Genomic DNA, 27,812 nt, shown 5'->3' on the forward strand with positions numbered 1-27,812 from the left:
TGGACATCTCTGAATTGCACTGTGTCTTTTGGTTTTTTATCTTACTCTATCTGAAACACAGTTTGGATTAATGGTTTGGAACTGATATACAGTAACAGAGATGGTTCACAATAAGGCAATAGAGTGAGTCATGCTGAAGATATTCTATGCTGCTACTCTGTTTAACTGCTCTAAAAGCAGCCTGTATCATATGGTAACTTTTGTGTGTTGATGAAGACCAGACAGCCTAAACCCCTTTGCTGTTAGCAGCAAAGGTGGTAGCAATATCTTGTCAATTCCTGGAAAAGCATTGTGCTGGCATTTAAACATTGCTGCCAGAGAAGTGGCTTATAGAAGCAGCTCTTCTGGAATTCAGATCACATCTCTTCAGAAGGACAAATGAGTTTCCTTACATGAGGTCAACTAATGAAGCCTAGTTTTATTATGGAGCTGGATTCCAGAGCTGCATGCTGAGATACACAACTTTTTATTACTCTCCACTTCCCATGTGCACTACCCACTATCCCCTCTGAGCCTTAGGCCCTTGATTTATCTCTGCCCAGTGAGGCTGACAGGACACTTGGTATTTCTGGATGGAAAGCAGTGTGTCGTTTTGACTGATTTGCTCAGTATGTGTGGGTTGGCTTCCTGACCTGTTGCTGGTTTAGAAGGAGACAAAAGCTGCTTTATGTCTGCATTTCTTTACATGGAGACACAACTTGGGTGTCTGTGCCTCTGGGTCTTTGGTTTCTGAGCTAGTTCTAAGACCTTCATGTCTTGGCCCTCTTCTTGCTGAAATTGGCTGGACTTGGAGACAGAGAAAGGGAACAAGAGCCTAACTTTTCCTTGCAGTAAGAGCTGGCATGCTTGTTCAAGCCACAAACAGCAACAAAAGACTTGCCTTCACCAAGAAGTCAACGCAGGATACTGCAGGAACTGGGAAAGCGAGGAAAGAAAACATTACCAAAAGCCCAAAAGCCATTTGAAATTTTTTCTGAACGTGCAAAGGAACTTTCTGTGTTTCTGTTGCCAAAGTAACATATTGTATACCTCTAAATGGTGTCAGTTACACACAAATGATGCAGATAGATATGTAGCAGAGATTTTCCATAACTGTGCAATAGAGTATATTAGGTTGAAGCATGCCCAAGAAAACAGAATTCTGAAGAGACAATTTTTAACTATTCCATGGTCAGAGGTCCTGCCATTGAAGCATCCCATGGTACTTGCATTACTGTTTTCACCAAAAATGAAGGATGGAAGGAAAACTTGATCCTAATTCAATGTTTAACAAAACAATATTTGAAAAGAAACCCAATGAAATCCGGTTTGGTTCCCACAACAGGAAGAAATGTACATCTTCATGGAGTACTGTGATGAGGGCACTCTGGAGGAGGTATCAAAACTGGGCCTTCAGGAGCATGTCATTAGGCTCTACTCAAAGCAAATCACGGTTGCTATAAATGTACTACATGAACATGGTATTGTTCATCGAGACATTAAAGGTAATGTTAACCATAGAAGGTAATGTTGTTGTTTCAGTGTTGTAGATGAGGGTGGGAGGGAATGGGGGACACATTTGCAGATATAGCACACGCTCTCTGTACAGCCATTAAGTATATAAAGCCTTCCACTCATTTTTCAGTTTTCAATTTACAAGTTGTTTGGCTACTTAGATGCTCCTTTTTCAATGGAGAACATAAAAAAAATGTTCACAGTTGGCATTGCAAACTCATACATTTTGTTCATGGCTCATATACTTTCTCTAGAGGTTGTTAAAATTGTTGGGGATTCAATCAAACTCAAATTTTGGTCCTTCTAGTTCTAGTACTAATGTAGTGAGTTATGTAATGCTGGTTTTCTTCTCATCTGTGCAAGAAACAGTGTTTTATGGGAGCTGACAAGCAGTGTACAGTTGTTCATCAGACCTTTTCCTTGCAATTTCCATTTTCCAGAAGAGTTCTAGGATTTCAGACAAATGGTTGATTAAACCTAGTGTTTGGGGGTTTTGCCATACATTTATCTACTCATGCCTGGCTCTCAGCTTTCGCTTGCAAACTGAGCAGACTGGGACTACAGTAACTGAAGGCGGGTTGGATTTGGCATTTGCTCAGTGTCAGTCTGCATTTCACATTCATTTTTCTTTTTCTGCGCCTTCCAGAGCATCCTCCATGTCTAGTTATCTTGGTTTTGTTTGTCTGGCATATTTTGCTCACCTATGGCAGAAACTTAACGGAAGGTAGGGGAAGCATTGCAGACAGTATGCCCTGTGAATGCTCACTTTATGACAAGGCAGTGCAACCCAACGATGCTGGGTTTCTATGTCCCTCTTGCTCACAGGGTTTTGAATCACCGCAGCAGTGTAGCAGGTTCCCAGTTGCTCTTGGTCCTCTGGCCTCGTGCTTCTCATTTGGGAAAAGAACTATCTACGATCCAGAGGCCTCCCACCCAGGTAGGCCACTCCTGAGTCAGTTTTGGCTTTTTTTCCTAGAAAACACTTTCCCTGACTCCCATTCCCCAGAAATCTTGCCCTTTCTGGTTCTCCTTCCTGACCAAAGGTTGCTCTACAGTTGTGGATTTCCCTCCATGCTTTTCACAGTGCCCTCCTTTGCCTTTTACTTGACCCTTCCATATCCAGGTTCTGCTTAGACGAATTACACTCTCCTGGAAGCTTGTTGTGATCAAAATCCAAAGCTGGCTGACAGGGATTTCTTTTGTACTGCTCTGTCATTGCTGATTTCTGGATATGTTCCAAATAGTTCTTCCTCTCATCAGGAAGATGCAGTGAAGTGAGAACTGCTTAGCAGAACTGTAATGCTGTTTTCTGAGGGCATTTCTGTTGCAACAGATTCCTTGTACCAAATGTTGGGGTGTTCCTTGAGAATAACAGCAGCTATAAAGAGAGAGTCACTGCAGACACATCTGTGTGTAGACCTTCCCAAAATGTAATGACAGAGTACGAAGGGAGACCACTGAGAGTAATTTTTATGAAGATTAACTGAGGTGACATTGGAAGCCTTCTGCTTTCTGTCTCCTTTTAAGCTGAGATCGCATCCTCAGATTTTCAGGCTAACGACAGTAAAGAAAACTCTGATTTTACTTCTAGCTCTTCCATAGTCAGGTACTCCTATTTTTCTGCTAGAGAATGATCAGATGTCATTCGTACTGCTAGAACTACTTTGCTATGGAAATCTCACTCTCAGATCACATTCTCCTGGCCAGTTTGCTGGACTTTACTGTGGATCTGTTTCTCTCAGCAGCTGATAAGCAGTTCTTAGAGAAATTGTTTATACATGTCCTGCTGCTAGTGTCTGCAGGTACCTTGTGCTTAAAAATCCTTTTGGTTAGTAGTGTCCACTAGTCTGCTGTCCTCAAGATGAAGCAAGACACAGCTGCCTTGAATACTTTTTCAACCCATGGCTGAAAACTGAGTGTAGTTGTGGCTGGTTGTTACACTTGCTGCACTGGTTTTGGTTAGTCTGCATCAATGTGTAAAGTAGTTGGGTTAGTATGTATCAGGTGATTAACCTTGTGGCTAAGCCCAGATTCCTCAGTTGTAGTTACTTCACTTTTTACAAGGAAGCTGCTCTGGTCAGTGATTGAGAATAATGGAATATTGAATGCTGAAGTCTCTGGACATCTTTGGCTGAGCCTTCAGTTTAAAATGGTGTCAACCACCTCAGGACTTGGTTGAGTTACTAAGTATCTCCAGGGATGGAGATTCCCTTTCTCTGGGCCCCTGTCCCAGTGACTGACCTATCCACATTGTGAAGAACTTTTTGCTGATACCTCCCTGGAATTTGCAGAGGTTGCTATTTGTGTCCATTGCTCCATGTCCTTTCACAGTGGGCCTTTGAGGAAAAAGCCTGTTTCCATCTTCTTGATACCCTTCCATTAAATAGCTGAAAACATCAATAAATTCATATACACACGCCTCCATTCTTCAAGCTAGTTAATCTCTCAGCCTCTCCTTGTACACTGTGTGCACCTGCCCTCTCATCATCTTGATGCCCTTCTGCTGAGTTTGCTTCAGTATGTCAATATCTGTCTTGCACCAGGAAGCCCCAAAATGAGGCATAGCTCTCCAAGTTGATGTCTTACAAATGCTGAATTGACAAGAATTGATCACTGAGGGCATATTTGGTGCTTTCTCTCTGGGAGAGAAGGGCATGTTCCTGCAAAATACTTGGCTTGTTTTCAGAATGAATGCAGAAAATGCAGGGATTGTATCTGAAGCTTCAGTAAATCAGAAACATGTGAATGAGATGCAGCCAGGAAGTCCTCATCAAAATGTTACCTCTTTGTTGTTAGCTTTCTCCAAATTTCTACTATTTCTGGCTCTATGTCTTCATGATGAGCACAGAGGAAGCAAGGCCATTTAACATGAGACAGAAGACTGTTCAACAGGAGACTATGGATGTGTCACACTTTCTAAAGCAAAAGAGGGTACTAAAGCTGATTTTTCTTACCAAAGGGTAGCATTTGGCCTTGTTTGGCTGTTTCACTACTTAAGTGCTGGCTGAGGAATGTCTATGAGCTGCCCTTCTGTGTGGAATTCTGCCACCATCTTTAGTGGGGCTTCTGCTACTGCACCTTGAACTCACAGTATTTACACCAACACCTTCAGAATATTATGCCACTGCAGTATTCACTGTGCTTAATCAGGGCATGAAACTTCAGTTCAAATACACTGGCTCATAGTTATTCCTACGGCCTGGCTTTTGATATTTGTTCTTTGTTTGCAGTCTGCCCAGAAGATCTTGGGGTATAAATGGCAGTAGAACTACCTCTTGCCTCTGCTAAGTATATCCAGTGAAGATGCTTTTGAGAGTGTATGTGGAGGAAGAGAGAAGGAACAGACAGATGTGTTGTGCCTTTTTGCTGTTTTAAGCCATGGTCTCTAGTTTTATTTTGCTTGTTAATCATGTGGATATGGTAGGAATTTTGTTGCATTTTCAGTAGCAAAGGGAAAGAGCATTGAACCACCCTCAAAGTACTGCCCTTGAGTCTCAGTTTTCTTAAGGACCTGCTGGACTCAGTGAAGGCTTCATCTAAGAAGACCCTTTTTAAAGACTAGAATTCCTAAAGCTTGGTCCTGGTATCTGAAGCAGAGGCTCCACAGCAGACAGTGCATCAGTGGAAGCCTTATTCAGCTGACAGACAATGTTAGCATAACAAGTCTTAAGTTTTGGCTCTTTGTGGTGAAACTTTGGTTTGTTGCTGTTTCATTTGACAGTTCCAGGTGGTTTCAGGATAAAGGCTTACAGGAGCTTTCACAGTAACATTTATGCATTGCCCATGTTTAGTGTCCCATTGAGCTGCTGCCTTGTACTGCTTCAGTGTGTTTCTGTATTCCCGTTCATTCAAGGAGCTGAGTCTGCTCAGCTCCATTTACATGTGTGTATGATTGCAGAGTGAGTCTGGACACACATGTCCCTCTGAAGGGAAACTGCAGAACCCAGACAGAGAGTTCTGATCTTGAGTATTATGTGCAGGCACCTGAATGAAAGACTTACAGACACAGTATGCAGAAGAGTTATATTCACTGGAAGTTCATCCTTCTTTCAGAACTTGTAAAGGGCTTGCAGTAATTAAGGGTTGGAATTTATTTCTGTTAATAATTTATCTCCTCTTTTTTTATAGTGCAGTTATGTGCAACATCTCTTGGACTAAATAAATCTTGCTTTAGTTATCAAGTATTCTCATATTAGTGAGAGAAACCCTTTGAGAAACGGACAGGGTTTTGGCATCATTGTCCTGCACTGCCTTTTTCTGATTTGAGCGTTTTGAGGATTCTTTCTCATTTCCTTGAATATCTTGGGGATGTCCAGCCAAGCTATCTAGAAAGTCTTTAAGAGAACACAACACAAAGGAGGAGCAGCCAGGAATTCCTGCACTGACCAATGTTCCAGGTGGAATAAAATTGGAAAACTTTTGAAGATTGTGTTCGGATGAGTCTTTTTGAAAGAACCTTCTGTGTGTCATGGAGAGAGGCTATGTGTAACACAGCCTCCAGCATTTGCCTACTCCTAGAGGAGGCAGGCAATTTTATTCTTTGCAAACCAGTCCTCTTTCCTCAAGAGACCACTGCTGAAGCTGTGTTTCTAGCAGGTGACTCTTGCAACCTACTCGTGGTTTCATTGTGATACTTGCAGAACCCAGGATTTGGGCTGACGTGTAGTGAGTTCCTTCCTGTTCTGCCTGTTTTCTGCTGGCTGTGAACCTGTATTTTGGCAGGATGTTGAATGAAAGAAAACCACTGGTTATCAGAACCACTTGGCTTGTTTTGCAGTGTAGTGCATAGATCAAGTCACTTGAACCCAACTGTGTATTTGCTTTGGAGATTTTCAGCTATGCTAGGGAAATACTTTCTAGTCTACGCTGGCCACATAGCCAGCTATTGTAACTATCCCTCATCCAGGAATTCTTATGGAAGCAGAGCACAATAGGAATGGGCATTTGGTAGCACATGTAATAAAACATTATAAACACCAATTTACAAGTTGGCTCTGATAACAGAGCTGTATGGTATCATCTGTCTCGACTCAGCAGACCTGAAAAGATGGCTAGTGCCAGGTACACAGCAATGGCCTCTGCCAGCAACTCCTTAGGAACTGGGTTTTTACAAGGATAAACACTGGGATTCCTCAATTCCTGGAGAAGTAATTTCTCAAGATGTATGAAAAGCTGATGAGTTTGTCTGCCGTACTGCCTGTGTTTTGAACACTCCTTGTTGTCAGCTTTTAGTTTAGTGTTAACACCCACCAAAAATCCCATTGGTTAATGATAATGTACCCTTTGGGGAATGTCTCTAATACTGTCACATTCTAGGTAAAGATCTAAGCGCAAATGCAGCTGTTACCTGCTGTGTAACTTCTAAGAGTACAGGGAGAAGCCCTCATTCCTCAATTCCGCACTTGTTTAACAAGCGTTACTGGCTTTTGTTGTGTTTCCTAGGAGCCAATATCTTTCTTACCTCATCTGGACTGATTAAACTAGGAGACTTTGGCTGCTCAGTGAAACTGAAGAACAACACTCAGACAATGCCTGGAGAAGTTAACAGTACTCTGGGGACTGCAGGTAAGGAAGCGTGTGCTAGGCAGATACTTGTCTAGTTACAGTAAAATGAGGTACTTCTGCTGAAAATCTGAGCTGGAGTAAAACGATGTGTTTCAGGGAATCTTGGTATTACCTTAGCTAGTTAAATGTGAAGTCAAAACAATCAGAGAGTGATGTAGCTGGAGAAAGAAAATTGTATTTGTCTGGTTACTATAAAGGTGATGAAGCTTGCATTTCCTGCAGCATTCCTGAAACTGCTTAATCTACTTTTTAAAATGAAAATAACTGAAAGCATGTATTGCTGCAGCATTTTCTGTCACTTTTCAAACGGAAAGACAATTCTGCTGCAAGCATATCAAAGACTAAGAAGTCAGCAAATGGCAAAACTTAGCAAGAAAAGCTAGGTGGGAATGCATTACAGATGTATGAAACAAGTTTGGTTGCTCAGTTAATCACTTGGTGTATACTGCTCCTTCTGCTGTATGAACTGATGACATCCTATGTGTTGTTTCAAAGCATACATGGCTCCAGAAGTAATTACTAGAGCTAAAGGAGAAGGACATGGACGTGCAGCAGACATCTGGAGCCTGGGATGCGTTGTTATCGAGATGGTCACTGGCAAGGTGGGAATGCTTCACATACTGAATAAGTGCAAAGTGTTTGTTTTTAGCAGTTTCTCTGCAAATTCTGGTCCTGCTCCCAGGAGTTTGTCGCACTTAAGTCTGCAAGTAGTGGGGTGGTTTTTCATTTCTTGGAGTACAGAAATGTCCTGTATTGGATAGCAGGTAACTCACTTAGCAATGTCGTTATACTGTTGCAGAGGCCTTGGCATGAATACGAGCACAACTTCCAGATCATGTATAGAGTGGGGATGGGTCATAAACCTCCGATACCTGACAAAGTGAGCCCAGAAGGAAAAGACTTCCTTTGCCACTGCTTGGAAAGTGATCCAAAGATGAGGTGGACGGCCAGCCAGCTCCTTGATCATCCTTTTGTCAAGGTTTGTCTCACAGCTTTGATTACAAAGACTGTAGATGGGAACTGGAGACAGGTTTTAGTTGGCTTCATCATTTGCAGCTATGCCACAGGGCTTTGTGTCAGGGTGGGATGCTGGTATCAAGTTGATGCTGTTCAGGAAACAAAATTTGGGGAACTTTACAGAAGCACATATGATGCTTCTAGTAAACATTGGACTAAGAACCTGCTGTACACCATGCAATAAACTTCCACTGCTCTTTTGAGCTGCATTATCTTTATGTTAAAAAGACTTGTCAGACTTCAGCTCAGTGGTAGTTAAAAGTCCTAGTCTCAAAACTTTAGTGAGTACATATGCACAGACTTCTATGGTATGGAGATAAGGGTTCCCTCCATAAAAAAAAAAGTGTGTGCGTGAGGACTCTACCATCTCTCAGAGCAAGGATCTACTTTTCATTTCCTACTTCAGGTTAAGTTCATATTGAATATCTTCCTGGCAATTGGCATAACAAGCTGCATTTCTTGCGGGAACAGTGGTTTGGTTCTTTGTCTAAGAACAGGCAAATAATCACAGCTAACAACCTAGGTAGATGAGTAACTTCCTTTTTGAAGAAGCACAGTTCCATGTTGCAGCATGAAGTTGTTTGCTTTGGTATTCTGGTTCAATAACGGTGTTTGGGATCATCATAGCCATGCCTGTCACCAATGCAACTGTAGCCAGATCCCTTCCATCACAGGAGCAGAATGCTTCTTTAGGTATTTGAGTTGCAAGGTGACGGTGGAAACATCGGTATTCAAATGTGAACACTTGTAATTCGTCACCAATATAACAAGGGAGAAAGAAGAAAGCTTCAAAGATGTTCCATGAAGGTGCTGAAGAAATGGATCTTACTGCAGTAACGACTGTGTTAACTGCCTTTTGTGCCCTTCACAGGTTTGCACAGATGAAGAATGAAGTTATTCAATCTCTGGCCTTTTCTATTCTGGCAAAGTGTCTTCTAATCACTACTGTATGTAATATTTACATAAAGACTGTGTTGAGAAACAGTATGAAAACTGATCTTACGAAGACTGCACGAGTGACAAGCGTCACTTTCTCTGCTGCTCCTGTATGTTGTACTTGGCACATGTTGCTCCTGTGACAGTGTCCACAAGTTGGAAGAAGCTGCATGTTTCAGTGGAAGTGCCATTACTACTGTATATGGACCATACCTTTTTTTTGTTCTTTCTCCTGTTTCTCATTTGACTGAGAACTGTAATGTTAATATGTAGTATTTTTGAACTCTTTAGGTTCAGAAAAATGCTGTAGTGTTATCAGGCGTTATGGACCTTGTTTTTTATCTGTTTGTTGAGTGCACTGACTGTGAACTTTTACTGGGGGTTTTGTTTATTTGGTTTTGGCAAGCTTCAGATTTGTTATGCACAAGGCTGATTAATGAGATTTAAAAAAAAAATTTCTCAATAAATGGTTTATTTTAGGAGTTGGTGGTGAAGGTTTTTTCTTACAAAAATAAATATATAGGGTTGTGTCACACTCTGCACTTTATTTTTTCAGTGCTCGTTTGAGACTGTTAAGCTAACCTAACTGGAACGAGCTTCTCACCTTGCAATAGTCAATGCTTTGTCAAGTTCAGGATGTGCATCATGAGACGCTTCCTACACAAGCAATAATAAAACTGAGGTCCCCCCCTTCGTCCTCTCCTGAGGAAGTGAGTGGATGTGCAGTTCCTGACACTGCCTGCTGTATTATAGAAAGGATAAAGTAATGGTCTGAAATAACTTGCTTCTTGAACATGAGCAAAGTGAACAGACCACAGTACTGTGGTCTGCATGGCATTTCTGTGGTCAAGAGGGGAATCAGTTAAGATGATTCTAATCTTCTGTTTAGCAAAACCAAGAACTTACTAGCTTGGCTTTCTAAATCTGATCTTGGATTTCCTCACCATCCCCCAATTATCATTAGTCTCAGAAAATGGAGAGAGGTTAGAAGTGGTTAGCAATCAGACGAATCATTCTACAATACTTCATCTACTTAGATTATTTATATTGACTTCTTATTGCAAAAGCTTGTAAGCATCAGTGCAAGTTTACATATTTCTGTTCCAGATTTTGGCCTTAAAATGGGTAACATATAAAGCAGACAACTTTTTTTTCACATTTGTCCTTATTGTAAAGTCTTGTTGCTCCTCTTAATCCACAAATCCTGGGTTTGATGCAGGTGTGAGTAGCCTTGGCAGCTGGTGCAAAAGTTTCATGAAATCTGACATTTAAATCTACAAAAGCATGAGGCTAACTCAGTAGGTCACCAGTGCAGTGTATCTATCTAAGCTCTCAAAAAAAATACAATACTGAATTTCAACAAAGACTTTCTCTTCTCTTCAGTTCTCTATTTTCAGTTATGATAGAAGGGGAAGTACCTTGCCACCCTCATCAATGGTAAAAGTCCCCCCCATCACCGCCTGCTGTGCACTTCACTTTCTGGTGTATCAGAAATACCCGTGTGGTTTGTGTCCTTACTTGCCTTGTTTCAGGCGTCTTGTAGACAAACAAGAACTGTGACAGCTTGTAGGAGTCAGGAAAAAGGTGAGAAGTAAACAGTTACTTGTTCATTGTTACCAACCCAAACAAAACTCATTCACTGCACATCAGCTTTTTATACTTTTATTTTTGTATAAACAAATGTTAAGACTACTTTTGTTAAGGCAGTTGTGAAACATACAGTTACTTGTGGGGACAAGTGGTGAACACTGCTTCCTTAATGACATCTGTCATTCTTTTAATACAGTGAAATAGACTAACTTTGGCAAGTACCATTAACCTTTCTGTTTGCCAGTGAATGCTGGAAGGGCCTAGTGGTGTAGTCCTTGTATGCTGGGACTTACAGAAGTGCTTATGAGGATGAATCCAGGAGTGGCCTGTTCTACAGGTTGGTCCCGGGGAAGTGGGTATGAAATAGTCTAAATTCTCTTTCAGAAGCATTTACATGTTTGGTATTTTCCTCTGGGAGAAGTGGCACTGCATGCAGTTGGAGAGGAAAGGACTAAGAATCATAAGGAATGTTAATGTCTCCCTACCAGCATGTTGAATCTGTGGCTCTTGAAAAGCTAGTCTCTCACTATGTGAGTGTGCATTTGTTGTTCAGAACTACTCACCCTGGCATATAGAGTTTGTTCTTCCAGCCTGAGAAAAGCCCACAGTATCTGCCAGGTAAGGTTTACAGTAAAATGCTAGCTTGGAGGGATCTCTGTTTTCTGTCTCACTCTCACTTGTTTTTATTTCTTGTCTACAGGGTCTTCAGGCCTGGCTCATTAACATGCCTGATGCATTACTACAGGATAGCTGGACCTTCAGGCTCTATTACAAGTTACAATTTTCAGTTTTTCACTGTTAAGATTTTTAGTAAATAGGAGGGCAGGGCCTGGGCATTATTTAGAGGATAGCTTTATAAGCATGCTAGTGTTTTCTGATCTCATCTGATTTCAGATGATCTGATCAACAGATTTCATCTGTTGAAAAACTACACTAAAGCCCATGTTTATGTTCATGACATCATACAACCTATTCCAGAAAACTTCACAGCATAGGGAATGCCTGTACACAAGACAGGTGGGGAAATAGGCCCCCCAAACTAGTCCCTCACAATGCCTTCACATTGTATGCTTTATTGCCTCCACTCCCAAAAAACTTGATTCACTGACCTATGCTGAAAGCACTTCTCTGCCTGCTCACTAGATGCTGCACATTAAAAAGGACTGGTTTTGAGATACCTGCTGTCCTGAACAGCAAATGCGTGCTCAGAGAATATGGACATACTGTGTTGTACTAGCCCCTGTTTCTTCTGGCCTCAGTTTTATTATAGGGAAAATGTTTGTTTTGGGGTTTCTTCATACCAGCTGCTAGAACAGAGTGCTCACTTTCTTCTCTAGACACACACTGGTGGTTCATTCCTGTCAGGGTTCAGTCCTGTGTGCAGTGGAAACCTACCATCATTGAAAGTGTCAGTCATCATCCCTGCTGCTCAGGGCTGGTATCTTTATATTTTGAAAGCTTGGGGGTTTTTGAACTCATAATTGCTGGCAGGTGGAAGTCCCTTCTTTTTTTTTTTTTCTTTTTAGTATCCTGCAAACCTTTAACTATTGAAGTTCAAAATTAAGAGGCTACTGCGCTGGAATCAGCCCAGGGATCTCAGAGCAACACCTTTTTGCAGAGAACTTGATTATAGTTTTACGTAAGCCAGAAGGCTGTCAAAGCAAGTCCAGACAGCATACCACTGTCCTAGGCCTCTCTCCTTCCCAAAATAAAAGCAAAGGATAATTTAGCTATTACCTCAAGCTGACTGTTAAAGAGGTATCATGTAAACAAATTTTATCAGAAAAGAGAGACAAGCAGATTACCTGGGATCAGAGCAGTATGGGTGTGGAGCATAACTTAATGCATGCTTTGCATCACTTAGTTACAGCATACCCAGTTATTTTGTTTCCACCATTGTTAGGAGGGCCTAGAATTTTAATCGGTGTTTGAAGCTCAAAAGAAATTGTATTACCTGTTTTTCCAACCTATAAGTGGCATTTACTCTCAAAAGAATTACAGTTTTCAGCTATCCTTCTGATGTATTGCCTGGGGAAAGATGTGGGAGTGGGTAATGTAGCCCTGCTCAGGTTACAAGGCCAAATTCCGCTCCAGGTTATGCTACTGCAATACTCCACTCTAACAAAGTGGGCCCTTAGCTGGGGTCTGGCTGAAGTTTTAAAAGGGCCTGTGTGGTGCACACTGTGGGAACATGTTCTAAACATAGAAAAACTCCACTGCAGTTCTGCCAGTTCACTAGAGCTGCTTCAGTCTGCTACTGGTTAACCAAGCAGAGCATCTTTTTAAGCACTGACACATTATGATTGTTAAATTGTTCATATGTAATCTACACAATTATCAACTCTAATAATCTTGTAACAATCCTCTGAAATTTATCCATTCCTTTGAGCAAGTTAAGAAAGATAAAGCCTGCACCTCCAGTTTGTTTCCAGGTCTCATCATACAAGCACACTGGAATTTTTTTTTCCTTCTTCAAAACTCAAGACACTTTATAGGAAAGTAAACCAACCAACCAAACCCAAACCTGTGGAAGAGAGTATACGAAGGAGAGCATCTTTCAAGCATGTCATCCAGCCTGCATCCCCAGAGAAAAAATAACAGGGCACATTGCTCATCCTACCCTTCTTCAATCTCACCTGCAGGACCATGATATGCACTTAAGTTTTGAGAAGTTGCATTTGTTCCCTTTGGATTGAAGCAGTCTCTGAAGATACTACTTTTGTTTCTGCTTGTTGTCATTGTTGCCGTAAGTAGAGCCCTTATTAATTTCTGTAACACCTATCATCCATCTGACACCAACAGAAGCTGCAAAAGAAATAAAAAATCAGTTAAAAGCTGCTTACAAAAACTGAAGGTTTGTACAGGTGTAGCATTTTGAAAGAGACTAACAGCAGCATGGCATAAAATGTAAGTACCCATACTTAAGCTTTGAGGAAAGGTACATCCCTGTGCTCCTCTATCAACTGATTTTTCTTACCGTATTTCATTAAGGAAGGCCCTAGGCTACTAACTTGGCTAGACAGCCTCTCCCACCATCAGGGAAGAGGCTACATGAACCAACATGAGGAGAGCATAGGCATGACATACTCAGCCCTGATAGACCTAAGACAAGGCTAGCTATAAAATGAGTGTGCTTTGGGGCTACTGGTTCCCAGAGGTGAGTCACAAACTAGTTGGTTGTTTTTTTAACTTGTAGTACTTGAAGTGACTAAGTTACACACAACTTAGCCTAAGCCCGCCCTTCCCCTCACAGTTTTGGTTTTTTATGCAAAGGGGCTTAGCTGCCCAAAATCTGGTAATCCCCAAATAAACACTGTCCCTCTGTTCAGAACACTTTTTCCAAAGAAAAAGAAAAAAACACAACAAGCAAAACACAAGAAAGCAAATCTTCCCCCAGACCACCAAATCCCAGTTTGTTCCTGACTGATGGTGAAAAGGCCTAGTCCTGTGAGGTTCTCAGAATGTCTCATTCCCATTGGTCTTCTCTAAAAAAGAAAAAAAAAGAATCTCTGACATTTACATGACCAGGAGCTAGGGAAGAGAAGAGGAAGATCCAGCATCCAGCCTGCAGCCTGGGATCTTAATTTAATAGCATGAAATAGTTTATGAATTTTACCAGAAGTGATAGAATCAACATCTGGTGATGGACACACAGCATAAATAAGAGCAGCTATTACAGCAACCACACAACATGTTGGGAATTTCATCCAGTTGGAAGAATAACACTGCCTAGACATAAAAAAATACCTGGTTCAGATTCCCCCCCTCCCCCCACCTTTCTCCTTTGCTCCCTGGCAGGAGCTGCTATTGGCCTTCTGTCCTCATTTCACCCTGCAGCCTTCAGCATCCTAGAGAAGGTAGGGAGCAAGGAGAAGGGACTGCTCATGTTTGCCAAGCCTGTGGAAGCAAAGTAGGGATAAGTGCCAGGCTGCTTCAGTGGTTTCTCCCTGAACTGGTGGCCTCCTCCACAACTCTCCTGAACACATACTCTAGTGATACCATCATATGTAAGGCTTTTTAATTCTGTTGTTTTAAATAGTGTTTAACTGCTGTTGACAGCTCTATAATAAAACAGTTCTAGAGCTTGAAGGTCATCCTTTTCAACACACATTACCAAAACATGAAAGGCAGCACTGAATTCTTTGGAGCCAAATAAGACTGAAGAAGCAGAAGGAGGGAAAAAAGCTGCTCCCAAATACTGACATCTGAGAACCGCTTTTAAACCAAAATATCAGCCTCAAGTTCCAAATAGGACTTGTGAGGTAAGAAAACAAATCTCTTGCTATGTGTCCTATGAAACTAATGCCAGTTTTCTAAAGAGACTTTTGTCTCTCAAACTGCTTGAGCTTTTATCCTCTGAAGCAGGGACTGCCTTGTGTTGGTTCAAGTAGTGTCACCACAAAGGACCCCTAGTCCCAGACTGGTAGTTAGATATTAGCACAATGTAATAATACTTATTATGAGTACAAGTAGCCAAACTGCTGCACAGCAAAGCAAGAGAGGATGGCTCAGCATTCTCAGTATAACGAGGAGACATCGTTAATTTTGGACTGAAAGTGTTTAAGCTGAACCAGCAGAGCTATATTTATCTACATTGGTTATTCATTTGTTGGATCTGGATCCCTTAGAGAGTTGGAGTCTAAGGAATTGCAGTGCTGCTTTCTCCCCAGCTTGACCACCTCAGGGCACTTCTCATATGGCTCCTTCCACCTGAACATTTACTTAAAAGCCATTAAGTGTTTTACTGGAGAGCACAATCAGCAAAGACTGTACAAAAGACAAATGATGCTGTGGAAACAAAGCAGAGGATACCAGGTAAAATGACCTAGTTCCTCTGCTCTTTCCAAACATAGAAGGTTTATGCATACATTGTGCTATCTGCACATACCCTAATAAAGGTAATGTTATCTGGTACTGAAATATGCCTTTAAGAAGGGCAATCTACTTACCCTGGGCTATTAGACACTGCAATAAGCTTCTGTAGTGGTTTGAGCCTTAACAGGGAGTTAAAAGCCCAAATGAGGAAAAGGCTGACAATCTCTTCCTCACTCCCCCCCCCCCCGCCTCCTCCCTGCAAACAGAGAGGGAAAGGAAAAAAAGGGATAGGGAGCAAATCCACTAAACAACAATCTGGAGTCGGCTTGGAAGTAGAGAGGCAAAGAATTTTTCTTTAAACTATATATATATATATATATATGACAATAACAGGAAAAAGTTCACAAGGGCAAGGAACAAGAGTGAATGGGAGTGGGACAGAAAAGAATAATGCAAAACCACTCTTTCTCTGAGGAGGCGCAGAGGCAGCAGGGAAAAGGATCAGGTCCGGCCACGTGGCTGAGGAGCAGGAGAGCAGCTGCAGTAGCTCTCATCCAGCAGAGGCAGGAGCCAAAAGGAGATCCACAGCTATGATGTCCTGCTTTTTATACCCTGGCTGGGCAGGGAGGGGGGAGTAGAACAGACTCAGCTTTCCCAGGGGGAAACGCCCTGCAGGGAGGGTAAAGTACCTGCAAGCCCTCCACCCTGCTTTGTTTTTTTTGTTTTCAGAAAAGGGCATTAACCCACCACAGCTTCCTGATTCTGGAACATCAGGTGAGATGTAAAATTGCCATATGAAAACACAATGTCCCAAATTCTGGCTGTGTTCATGAACAGAGGGAAATGGGGGTGGGGGCACTGTTTATGGCTTCCCACAGGTAAGATGGGTGAAAAAAAAATACGCTTCTAAGGCATAGTTGCTGCTCCATGAGAAATCCTTACATATTTTACATAAAACATTCCCAGGGTAAAAAGTATCAGGGTCTCCAGGTGAGGACAAGGGCACAGGTTTCCCCCTTCCTTGCCCTCTACCCTACTTTAATGTATCAGCTATTACACTGGACTTTATCCTTGCTCTGGTTTTCCTTCCCGTGGTCTAAAGCATCATGAAGCAACTTTTCTGTGTGCGCACACAAATTATTCCTTCTCCAGTTACCTTGAGAAGCAGCTTGCAGAGTATCTTGCACTGAGTTTGATTGGGTGGGCACTTTCTGAAAAAGAATACTGCCTGCCATATTCAGCTCTTCACAAATTCGTTAATTCATCTTGATCAGACCAGCATAGGACCTGCTCAAGATTCAGACTTCTAACAATGCAAAGAAATATTATGTGTTAGAAACTATTTTCTAGGTAGAGAACAAAGATGCACTTCTAGATGCCCATCTGAAACAAGAAATGCTCCATATTGTCCTCTGTGTTGCTATTTTGGACATGTCTTTTTAAGTGAACTTAAGTATCTCTGCATCAAAGTTTACTCAGAGCCAGAAGGACTGTGAAGGCATGTGACAGTCAGTGCAACCATAGAAAATACTTGCTTTAAAAAGGTATGGCTTATTCTGGAAGGGAACTTACTCTAGAAATAGGCACCCAACGTGCCAAGAAAGCACAGACACCCAAATATGACATAATTTGCCAAACAGACCTGCTTCCTGTTTCCTGGAAAACCACTATCTGAGATGTCTCTAGCTGTGGTTTTTTTATCTCCTTCCTCCTCTTATATAACATATTAGTTTAAACACAAAACAGAGCAGTTCAGAACTACCACAGGAACTGCAGGAGTGATCTGTGATGGTCTATGCCCCATGGTACAGAAGTCAATGTAAATGGCTATAACTGGCTGCCTTTAAATCACAACCTCATGGATTTCCAGTGAATGACATACAAAAATGCAACTGGATGAAAAACTTCTCAACATAATAAATCATCCTTGACCATCTCTTACAGGCATTCAAAGTACAAACCAGTAACACACTACATAAAAGCCTTTTGCAGGGCAACCTACTGGGAAGTCACTGTTTCGGTTTCTACTGAAACAGAAAATTTTGTATACAGCTCTTACAAAAAATAATAATGTACAAAAATAAACTCTCCAAAAGTGAATATAGTATCAGATGATCTGATTAATTCACAAGTCGTGTTGATATTATTAAGCCTCAATAAATAGTATCTGACAGTTCCCCTGTAAATAATCTTTCTGTTTCACAAAACTTACCCATTACAATGACAAATGCAAAACTAGCCAGTGTCAGGGACGATCCACTATTGACCATGTTGATGAGAAGCTTGAATAAAGGATATAGCAGCAGTACGGCCCAGAAAAGCCAGTTCAGAAGTGTCCATGGCCGTCGGGGTGGTACTATAGGGACTGCTGGGTAGGTTCCTGTTTGGTAGTATTCTTCCTGGAATGCATCCTAGTAGAACAAAGGAGGGCAACAATTAAATCCCCATCCACCAACAAAACTAGCTATTTGTGACTTTGATGTTCCTCTTTCTGCAGGCTTGTAACCGTGGGGGAAGATCAAAGACCAAGTCACGGCTGAAAGGTTTCTACTTTGAAGTCAGAGAAAAGGGAGAGAGAGAACACAAACAAAAAAAACCCACCACCAAAAAACCCGAACAGGCAAGCTTACACTGATGTGCACATCCAAGCCTGAAAAATAGCATGCCTGGAGGGTAAAGCAAGAGTGTATGGGGATGTGCACTCCTACAGCAATGCAGGTATCACTGCTGAAACTCCCACAAGAGCCACAGCCACCAACCAGCTACTGCTAAGCCACAGAAACATTTTGCCTACATGTTCGGTAGCAGTCCTCTGTTCCTTAATGTTTTCTTCAACCACTGTTCTAAAACAGCAGCCACACCCCTGTCAGGAAAGGTGAGCAGAAAAGGTGACCTTCTTGTCCCATTCTGCAAAGAACACCACCCCCTCCTGTCTGTTGTTCGAGGGAAGCAGTTTTGTTCATCTGATTCCCACAAAGCTTATGGAAGGAAGTCTGGGTGCTGAATCTCTCTGTTCAGCATGAAAACAGTTTTGACTAAAGCACTCTCAGTGTAATGTGAGGAAGATAATGGGGTGAGATTTGGAGATTTGGACTTTTGTGGTTTGGGTTTTTTTTTTGGTCTTGTGGTGTGTGGTTTTTCAAGCATGTAAGATTTACAGCACAGAAGACTTACAGAATACAGTACCTCTCTCTAGAGCCTGAATGTGTGACTGGCATTACATTTAGCAATATGATCAACACACGATATCAAATAGGGTAGGAAAGAAGAACCCTTCTTAATGTTTTAAAGGCAAAGAGTATTAATCTCTCTTACAACATAAAACTGGTCAAGAACAGTGTGGCCAGTAGGAGCAGGGAGGTCATTCTGCCCCTGTACACTGCACTGGTTAGGCCACACCTCGAGTACTGTGTCCAGTTCTGGGCCCCTCAGTTTAGGAAGGATGTTGACTTGCTGGAACGAGCCCAGAGAAGGGCAACAAAGTTGGTGAGGGGTTTGGAACACAAGCCCTATGAGGAGAGGCTGAGGGAGCTGGGACTGCTTAGCCTGGAGAAGAGGAGACTCAGGGGTGACCTCATTACTCTCTACAACTACCTGAAGGGAGGTTGTAGACAGGCGGATGATGGTCTCTTCTCCCAGGCACCCAGTACCAGAACAAGAGGACACAGTCTCAGGCTGTGCCAGGGGAGGTTTAGGTTGGATGTTAGGAAGAAGTTCTATACAGAGAGAGTGATTGCCCATTGGAATGGGTTGCCTGGGGAGGTGGTGGAGTTGCCGTCACTGGAGGTGTTCAGGAGGAGACTTAATGGGGTGCTTGGTGCCATGGTTCAGTTGTTTAGGTGGGTTGGATTGGTTGATGGGTTGGACGCGATGATCTTGAAGGTCTCGAAGGTCTCTTCCAGCCTGGTTTATTCTATGTAATTCTATGTAATGTAGTCAGCATTAAACTGACATAAAAGGAACCTAAACTTAGTCACAAATAAGTACTGAATTTCTTCAAAGAATGGAATGCTTCCTGACACTTTCCAAAAATTCTGGCAAAACTGTTGACCACATCTCACCAAGCAGTTTGAGACAGATGGAAGAAATACACAACTGGCAAAAGAATGTCAATGCTGTCATCTCCACTACATGTTTTACACCACTGTGGGGAAAAGCTCTTCAGTTATGATTCCTTACCCTGAAAAACATTCACGTTCCTTGCAGAATTTGTCTTGTAAGCTTTTGCAAAGGTGCCTATCAACAACCCATCAACAGTTCAAGTCAGCATTTAAACACAGTATGTACCTCAAAATTTCTCTCAGTCACTTCTTCCACATTAAGTTCCTTTCATACAGAGTATGTTTTCAGTTTGTAATAAATTCTACCCACCCAAGTATCATATTCGGACATAGAAACATTCTCCCTCTAATGCCCCCACCAAATCTGAGTTACTTCAGACAGTGGGGTGGGTAGTGCAGTGGGGGGAAAGCAGGGAACAGCCACTATCTTTTGAAGAAGCTAACTGGATTCCTTCTCGCACCAGGGAGGTCAGACTGAAGAGGTATGTCATCACCTTTTCAAGATGAGGTCCACAAAGAACAAATATCAAAAATCATAACCCTTTGGCCCTTAACACTGGAATTCTGTACAGTTTCCCTCTTCAGTTATGCTTTGCTAATTCCCTGGGGAATTTCAGCACATATTTTCATGTGCTGTTTTCCATGCTTCTCTTACATGTGAGAAGAGTTAGAAGCTAGCTTTCTTTTTAATGGAAATTAAGATTCTTAAGGGGAATTTCTATTTCAGACACCGAGGCTTTCAGGAGGTTGTGAATATCATACCATACCTCCTCAGACCAAGCACTAGGATGCTCAACCTGGTCCTTGTTAAAGTCAAAGGGAGTCTTTCTAGCAATGGCAATGAAAGGAGAAAGAAAAAAAAAAAAAAGAAGAAAAGAAAAGAAAAAAAAAAAAAAAGAAAAGAAAAAAAAAAAAAAGAAAAAGAACAGAAGACAACATGCAAGCCAAATCACACCTCTGTCTAATCTAGCCCTGATGGCCTTCTGTAGAGGGACAAAATTAATCCCAGGTGTGGAAGAAGTATGTGGACATGGTGCTTACTGGAAAAGGCAGGGGAACAGTGTTTGGTTTAGAACAGCACAGCACCCATATTTATACAGCAAGGCCCTTTTCTTTGCATTTGCAGCAGTGGCTAAACCAGAAAATCACATGACAAGTAGCAAGAACCAGAGTGCACTCCTAAATCCAAAACACTACTGTATTCCAGCCTGAATACATAATTTAGATCAATTTATTGAAGCAAACTAAGATGCCAGACCTCATGCCTTGCATGCCTATGACTCCCACCAATTAGAATGGGAGTGCTGCCCGTATTCAAAGACTGCACCCCCAACAATTATCTCCTATGTTCATAAGAACAAAACCACTAAGAACCAGAGTCTGAAAATCTGAAGGATGCATACAAATGTATTTACCAAAAAAAAATAATCAACAGGCATCTACAAACACACAGGCATTACTATTCTGCCCTGATTATATGTCATTAAGAACCTTAAATGCACGTCTTCTATCGCACACAATGTGAAAACAATTCATCAGTCTGTCCTATTAATTCTAGATCTATGCCCTGGTAGAAAAAGAGAGGGTGAAAACAGGGACAAAGAAAATCTACAGCCAAATATACCACATTTAGTCCATGAATTACTTCTTTATTCAGGAGGTGTCTTTAAGGGGAAGGAGGTCCTTCTACCAACCAGGAGGTAGTTGTATCCTTTTCGTATCCTTATAAAACTTTCTGCAGAAGGGTTTTAAAACTACTCTGTCAAGGCTTGCTTAGGTTTTCTTCCTGTTGCTCTTGAATTACAAAATAAAGGCACTCATGACTGACAGCACAAGACTGCTTTGTATCTGGAGAAACAGAGCACTCATCCTGCAAAACCAACCCAACCAACCCACCCACCCCAAGCTCCCAAAGCAGGACTACTACACACACGCACTGCAAGGTTCTACTAGCAGTATAAATAACTGAACATGCAGTATAAAAAACTGAACATGCAAGTGCTGTCTAGATGAAAATCCAACCTTTTCTTGATACAGTTTGTGGAGCCAGTTAGAACATTCCTGCTCATCTTCTGGGACTTCCTCTAGTGGAATTCGCCTGCAAATGGTAAACAGGAGAAATATTAAACACTACAGCTGCCATAAACAGCACTTATATTATACAGATAGATTATTGATCTGGCAGGAGACTCACTACCTACTATTTTTTAATTTTTATTTTTTAATTTGTGGTAACAGCTCCCACATCAGCAAGGCACAGTGTGCTTCTAGAGTCACCTTCAGATATTTAGATTTCTGCAATAACAATGCATGAGGTTTGAGTTTGCTACAGCCACTGTCTAGATAAAGGTTTCAAATTTTCTCTTTCCAAACAAAGGCTTTGAGTGAACTTACTGTTTCATCTAAGAAGTTCAAGGCTGTATTTAATCAGCTAGGCATTGTAGAGAAAAAAAACAAACTATGCTTATACATAAGGTAAAGTGCTTTAGTATTTCTCAGCTAATATTTCCAGATCCTGTAATTTTTTGTTACGATGTGCAGATTGGTTGATAATTTCCAGCAAAATGGCCCCTGAAAAACTCTCCCTTGACAAAATGAAGTTTCCATCACGTTACATGAATTTTGGTCAATAATCATGTGACAGAAAGAAATCCTCCTGTCATCCTCATTTAGGTATGCTAATCACAATATTTAGTAATTTCACGTTTTTCAATGCAGATTATAATTTAAATACCATTAAGAATTGACAGGACAGAGCACATTTCAGGACACTCCTGTTCAAAGCTAACAAGTACCACACTACTGCTTTGTTCCTTTATCTAAGAAAGTAACATGACAAACATTCAAAGTCAGCACCACATAGGCACAGGCAAACAAGGCCATTGAACTGAATTCTACTGAGTGCAACATTTACAGAACTTCACTAAGCAAATAGAGAAGATTTCCAAAACTATCTGTGATTGTTTCCAATTGATTGCCAAAATATTTTGCCATGAGGCTTGACCTGCCTGTAAGAACTTTTCAGGAAGCTCAAATGGACGGAAGGACAAATAGCTAGTCTGAATCATGAAAAGCAATTTGCATCCTCTGCCAAACTGCCTTGCAGTAGACTGGAAGGGCATAAAGAGAGGCACAAAGAGATGCACTCTTCTACGCTGTTGGGAGAAATGGCCCACATGGGTAAGGCCAGTTGCTCCTCTGCAAACACTAGCCAGATAGGCCATGTACTCCAAACACAAAGCCACTAAGCTGAGCTACCCATGAGAGTCAAGTGGGAATGCAAACTCCTGTTTCATCCATGAGAATCAAGAAAAAGTTTCTTTATACAAAAACAATTCTGAAGAAATTTTTTTTTCAAACAGATAGAAAAGGGGGTCACCCTAGTCTACTTCATACCAATAGCCAAGATAAACCAATTGGACCAGATAATTGTAGCCGTAAAAGGGGTATGATGAACTCCTGATTACTTGTAGAATCACTTCTAAGGTCCTATGTTATGTTCCAACCCTGAACCATCATATTCTGCATTAAATATCCCCATTCTTGGTCAGAAGAGAGTGCCAGACACATCAACAACTACACCACAGACAGCAACAATCCTGAACCTGGCCTCCACCTACCTGAGTGGGAACATGCATGAAAGCCACTCTATCTGAACACTTAAGTAGGTGTTTGGTATTCTGGTCAAGTGAGTAAAAGGAGTCCCCACTGATGCTGCTGAGCTGACAAACAGACACACATGACTGAAAACTAACAAACCAAAAAAATGCTGTAGACCTTTATAGAGCCTCCACATATTTACATTTACAGAACTTTGCAGGAAATCCTTCCCATCTGATAGGAGTTTTTATTTGCAGTTCTGTGAAGCCAGGTTGGTAGAGACATACCTATTTCCTTATTTGTACAACTGTGATTACAACTACACCCTCCTGTATGCCGAAAAAGAATTGAAATATCCATTACTTGCCTTACATATAAATCTGCATGATATTTCTTTCCATTTAGGACTCCCAGCAATGTTGGATTCTCATTATTTCTAAAATTGAGGGTAGAATCATAGACTGCAGAAACTACAAGAGAAAAAGGTTATAACATTACTGTAATAACAGAATGGAAACAAGTTATTCTCAAACAGTCTGAGTTGTCACTAAGGTAAAGATGACAATGGAATATTCAACATGCAGGTTTTAAGAAGCCAAATAACCGGTGACTTTTTAAGGAACTGCACCAGTAAAATGGAAACCTTTGCTCTCCATCCCTGCCTCCTTCCCCATCAGGAGAAAGTTCTTCATTGAGAGAGTCGTTCAGCTATTGGAATGGGCTGCCCTGGGAGGTGGTGGAGTCACCGTCCCTGGAGGGGTTCAAGAGGGGACTGGATGTGGCACTTCGTGCCATGGTCTTGTCATGAGGTCTGTGGTGATGGGTTGGACTTGATGATCTTTGAGGTCTCTTCCAACCTTGGTGATATAGTGATAGTGTGATACTGCGATCACCAGAATATTGGACATAGGGAACAGTTACAGTTAGTTTCTGACAGTTAATATACCTGGGGCATTCTAGGAGTCAAGTGGTTGAAAAAAAAAATTAGCTTTCTCAACTCACTGTGAATGAGACAAGTCTGCTCCAAATCTGGGTAGATAACCAGGCAGATACACACTTCATAAGCAACTAGCAATATGGAGAGTTCAACTAAGAATGGGTGAAGTGTGTGTGAGACACCTGCTTACACAGCTAGTCGCTGGGGTTCAAAACAACCTTCCCTTCATATCCAGTATTTGATAAGTGAGGCACTTGCTATAGGCAAAGAAAGTAACAGATCATGTCTTGTGTCAGCTGGGCTGCTGCTATGAAGACAAGTAGCTATGAGGAATAGAACATCACAGAACAAAACTTAAGACAGACTTTCAGCCTTGAGAAAACACTGTTTCTGCACATCAGGACTACATGGTAACAGTACAAGTATTTGCAAGGGTCATTTGTAGTTAAACAACAAGAGCATTAACAAGCAGTTTCTACAGAAAAAATGTTCACTGTTTTGAACCACATAAATCATTCCAAAAAAGTTTCTTTGAACACATCCTTAGAGACTCTCTTTTCCTGATAGCACAGAATTACCAGAGAACAATTAATTTTCCTGTTTTCTGCTCTAGAGCTTTGCAATAATGAACACAGTGATGAACCTTTATTGGGAGAGCTCCTGATCCACACAAGAAAATCTTTTATTACACATAACAGATTTGCTTTAGGTTTTGAAGCCTCTCTAGCTCCCTGAGAATAGCTTGGTCACAACATTCAGCCCCCAGAAACTCATCACAGCATTTGTTACTGCAAAACAGAACTAACAGCACAGAACAGAACAGCCTGGATTCAGGGCTGCAAGCAAATCCCAAAAACGAAGGCCAAAACAGTGTCTTTACATATTGGTTGTATCCATCATTAATAACTCTTTTCCTAACTGCAACAAATGAGCCAAAATCTACTTCAAGCACACTACTCTCCCTACAAAATATAAGTAAGAAATATATTTTTTTTTTAAAACAAATTATTTACTTCCATTTTAAACCTTCTTAGTGTAGAAGGATTTTACTGATAGACTCTAATTTACCAATCCAGCATAACTGGAGCAAGGTAAGAGCTCAATTTGATTTATACAGGGTAAGCTTTTCAGTTTATTCTTTAATAGCATGAGAGAATAGCTCAAGAGAACAGAATAGCTTAAGAGAAATGTATTCCCTTGAAAAAAAAACAATCAAGTAAGGCAAGCAGAAGACCTGCATGGACAAGCAAGGAACTTTTAGTAAAACTCAAAAAGAAAAAGGACGTTTACAATATGTGGAAAAAAGGACTAGACAATTGGGAGGATTATAGAATCACAGAATCATAGAATCAGTCAGGGTTGGAAGGCACCACAAGGATCATCCAGTTCCAACCCCCCTGCCATGGGCAGGGACACCTCACACTAGATCAGGCTGCCCAGAGCTTCATCCAGCCTGGGCTTAAACACCTCCAGGGATGGGACCTCAACCACCTCCCTGGACAACCCATTCCAGGGTTTCACCACTCTCATGGTGAAGAATCTCCTCCTCACCTCCAGCCTGAATCTCCCCACCTCCAGCTTCATTCCATTCCCCCTAGTCCTATCACTGCCTGAGATCCTGAGAAGTCCCTCCCCAGCCTTCTTGTAGGCCCCCTTCAGATACTGAAAGGCCACAATTAGGTCACCTTGGAGCCTTCTTTTCTCCAGACTGAACAGCCCCAACTCTTTTAGTCTGTCTCCATAGGAGAGGAGCTTCAGCCCTCTGATCATCCTCATGGCCCTTCTCTGGACATGCTCCAGCATGTCCATATCCCTCCTGTAATAGGGACTCCAGAACTGGACACAGTAAAGAGACACAGACAGAGAATGTAGAGATGCAAGAAGGATGGACAAGGCCCTCCTGGAACTGAATCTCACCAGAAGGGTAAAAGAGAACAAGAAGAGTTTTTTCAAATACATGGATGATAAAAGGAAGAGCAGGCAAAAGGTGGGCCCACTGCTGAATGATATTGGAGATATGGTAACTGATGATGCAGAAATGGCAGAGTTGCTGAATGCCTTCTTTGCCTCAGTCATTACTATTAAGACCAGCCTTCAGGAACCTCAGATTCTAGAAGCAAGGGAGCAGAACAGGAGAGATGTGGACATTTCACTGGTCAGTCAGGCCTGGGTTAGAGATCTCTTCCACCAATTAAAGACAAACAAGTCCATGGAGTGCATCCTGGAGTCCTGATGGAGTGCATCCACAAGTGCTGAGAGCTGCTGAACCTCTCTCCATCATCTTTGAAAAGTCCTGGAGAACAGGAGAGGTGCCTGATGACTGGAGGAAAGCAAATGTCACTCCAGTCTTCAAAAAGGCAAGAAGGAGGATCAGGCAACTACAGACCAGTCACCCTCACCTCCATCCCTGGAAAGACAATGGAGCAGCTCATCCTGGCGGTCATCTCTAACCACATGGAAAACAAGAAGGTTATCAGGAGTAGCCAAGGGGATTTACCAAGGGGAGAGCCTGACTAATCTGATAGCCTTCTATGGAATTATGACCAAATAGGTAGATGAGGGAAGAGCAATGGATGTCTTGACTTCAGTAAAGCTTTCGATACTGTCTCCCATAACATCCTCATAGAAAAGCTCAGGAAATGTGGCATAGACAGTGGTCAGTGAGATGGATCGAAAACTGCCTTGACAACAGAGTTCAGAGGGTTGTCATCAGTGAGACAGAGTCAACTTAGAGGCTTGTGGCCAGTGGTGTTCCCCAGGAATCAGTATTGGGTCCAGTTTTGTTCAATGTCTCTATCAATGACCTGGATGAGGGGATTAAGAGTACCCTCAGCAAGTTTGCTGATGATACAAACTGGGGGCGTTGGCTGGCACCCCGTCAGGCTGTGCAGCCATCCAACATGACCTGGACAGGCTGGAGAGCTGGGTGCAGGCAAATCTCATGAAGTTTAATAAGGACAAGTGCAGGGTCCTACATCTGGGGAGGAATAACAGCAGGCATCAGTACAGGTTAGGGGCTGCCCTGCTGGAAAGCAGCTCCATGGAGAAAGACCTTGAAGTGTTGGTGAACGGCAAGTTCTCCATGGAACAACAATGTGCCATTGTGGACAAGACAGCCAATGGTATCCTGGGGTGCATCAAGAAAAGTGTGTCCAGCAGGTCTAGGGAAGTTATTCTACCTCTCTACTCTGCTCTGGTGAGACTGCACCTGGATTACTGTCTCCAGTTTTGGGCTCCCCAGTTCAAGAAAGACAGAGAACTGCTGGAGAGAATCCAGTGGAGAACCACGAGGATAATCAGGGCACTTGAGCATCTCCCCTATGAAGAGAGACTGAGATCCCTGGGGCTGTTTAGTCTTGAGAAGAGAAGACTCAAAGGGCATCCGATCAATGTGTATAAATATACGAGGGATGAGTGTCAAGTGGACGGGGCCAAGCTGTTTTCAGTGGTGCACAGTAATAAGGAACAACGGGTTCAAACCTGAAGACAGAACATTTAACCTCAACATGAGAAGAAACTTCTTTACAGTGACGGTGATGGAGCTCTGGAACAGGCTACCCAGGAAGGTTGTGGAGTCTCCTCTGGAGAATTTCAAAACTCCCCTGGATGTATTCCTGCATGGACTACCCTACATGATCCTGCTTTGCCAGAGGCGTTGGAGCCGACAATCCCTTGAGGTCCCTTCCAGCCTCTAATATACTGTGACACTGTGATTATTATAACAATGACAGGGATGCAATAAAAACAAACGTGATACACACAGCACTCCCAGAATAATGGAAGATAATGGCAGGGAC

General features: G+C 42.0%; 2 protein-coding genes across 10 annotated transcripts in view; one reads left to right on the forward strand and one right to left on the reverse strand.

The window, feature by feature from the left end:
- Positions 1-9,491, forward strand: part of MAP3K4 (mitogen-activated protein kinase kinase kinase 4) — a 73,710-nt gene extending 64,219 nt beyond the window's left edge. For 6 of the 8 annotated variants that reach the window (XM_068152790.1, XM_068152834.1, XM_068152816.1 and 3 more), the window contains 5 exons: positions 1,325-1,484; positions 6,937-7,059; positions 7,555-7,661; positions 7,859-8,038; positions 8,948-9,491. In XM_068152790.1, the coding sequence (XP_068008891.1) occupies positions 1,325-1,484; positions 6,937-7,059; positions 7,555-7,661; positions 7,859-8,038; positions 8,948-8,968 (591 nt within the window). In that variant the 3' untranslated portion in view covers positions 8,969-9,491. Of the gene's footprint in view, positions 1-1,324; positions 1,485-2,140; positions 2,219-2,319; positions 2,408-6,936; positions 7,060-7,554; positions 7,662-7,858; positions 8,039-8,947 lie in introns of those variants that run through there. The other 2 variants (XM_068152843.1, XM_068152851.1) reach the window with 2 other exon arrangements.
- Positions 9,492-10,368: 877 nt separating this feature from the next.
- The window catches only part of AGPAT4 (1-acylglycerol-3-phosphate O-acyltransferase 4), a 63,955-nt gene continuing 46,511 nt past the window's right edge, over positions 10,369-27,812 (reverse strand). For both annotated transcript variants that reach the window (XM_068152869.1, XM_068152879.1), the window contains exons 6-9: positions 23,446-23,548; positions 21,501-21,576; positions 17,630-17,828; positions 10,369-13,407 (exon numbers count right to left, since the gene is read on the reverse strand). In XM_068152869.1, the coding sequence (XP_068008970.1) occupies positions 13,316-13,407; positions 17,630-17,828; positions 21,501-21,576; positions 23,446-23,548 (470 nt within the window). In that variant the 3' untranslated portion in view covers positions 10,369-13,315. The remainder of the gene's footprint in view (positions 13,408-17,629; positions 17,829-21,500; positions 21,577-23,445; positions 23,549-27,812) is intronic.

Source organism: Melanerpes formicivorus, unplaced genomic scaffold, assembly GCF_026170545.1.
Source record: "Melanerpes formicivorus ecotype bairdi unplaced genomic scaffold, bMelFor1.0.p_v2 SCAF_2, whole genome shotgun sequence".
In the NCBI taxonomy this organism is placed as follows: Eukaryota; Metazoa; Chordata; class Aves; order Piciformes; family Picidae; genus Melanerpes; species Melanerpes formicivorus.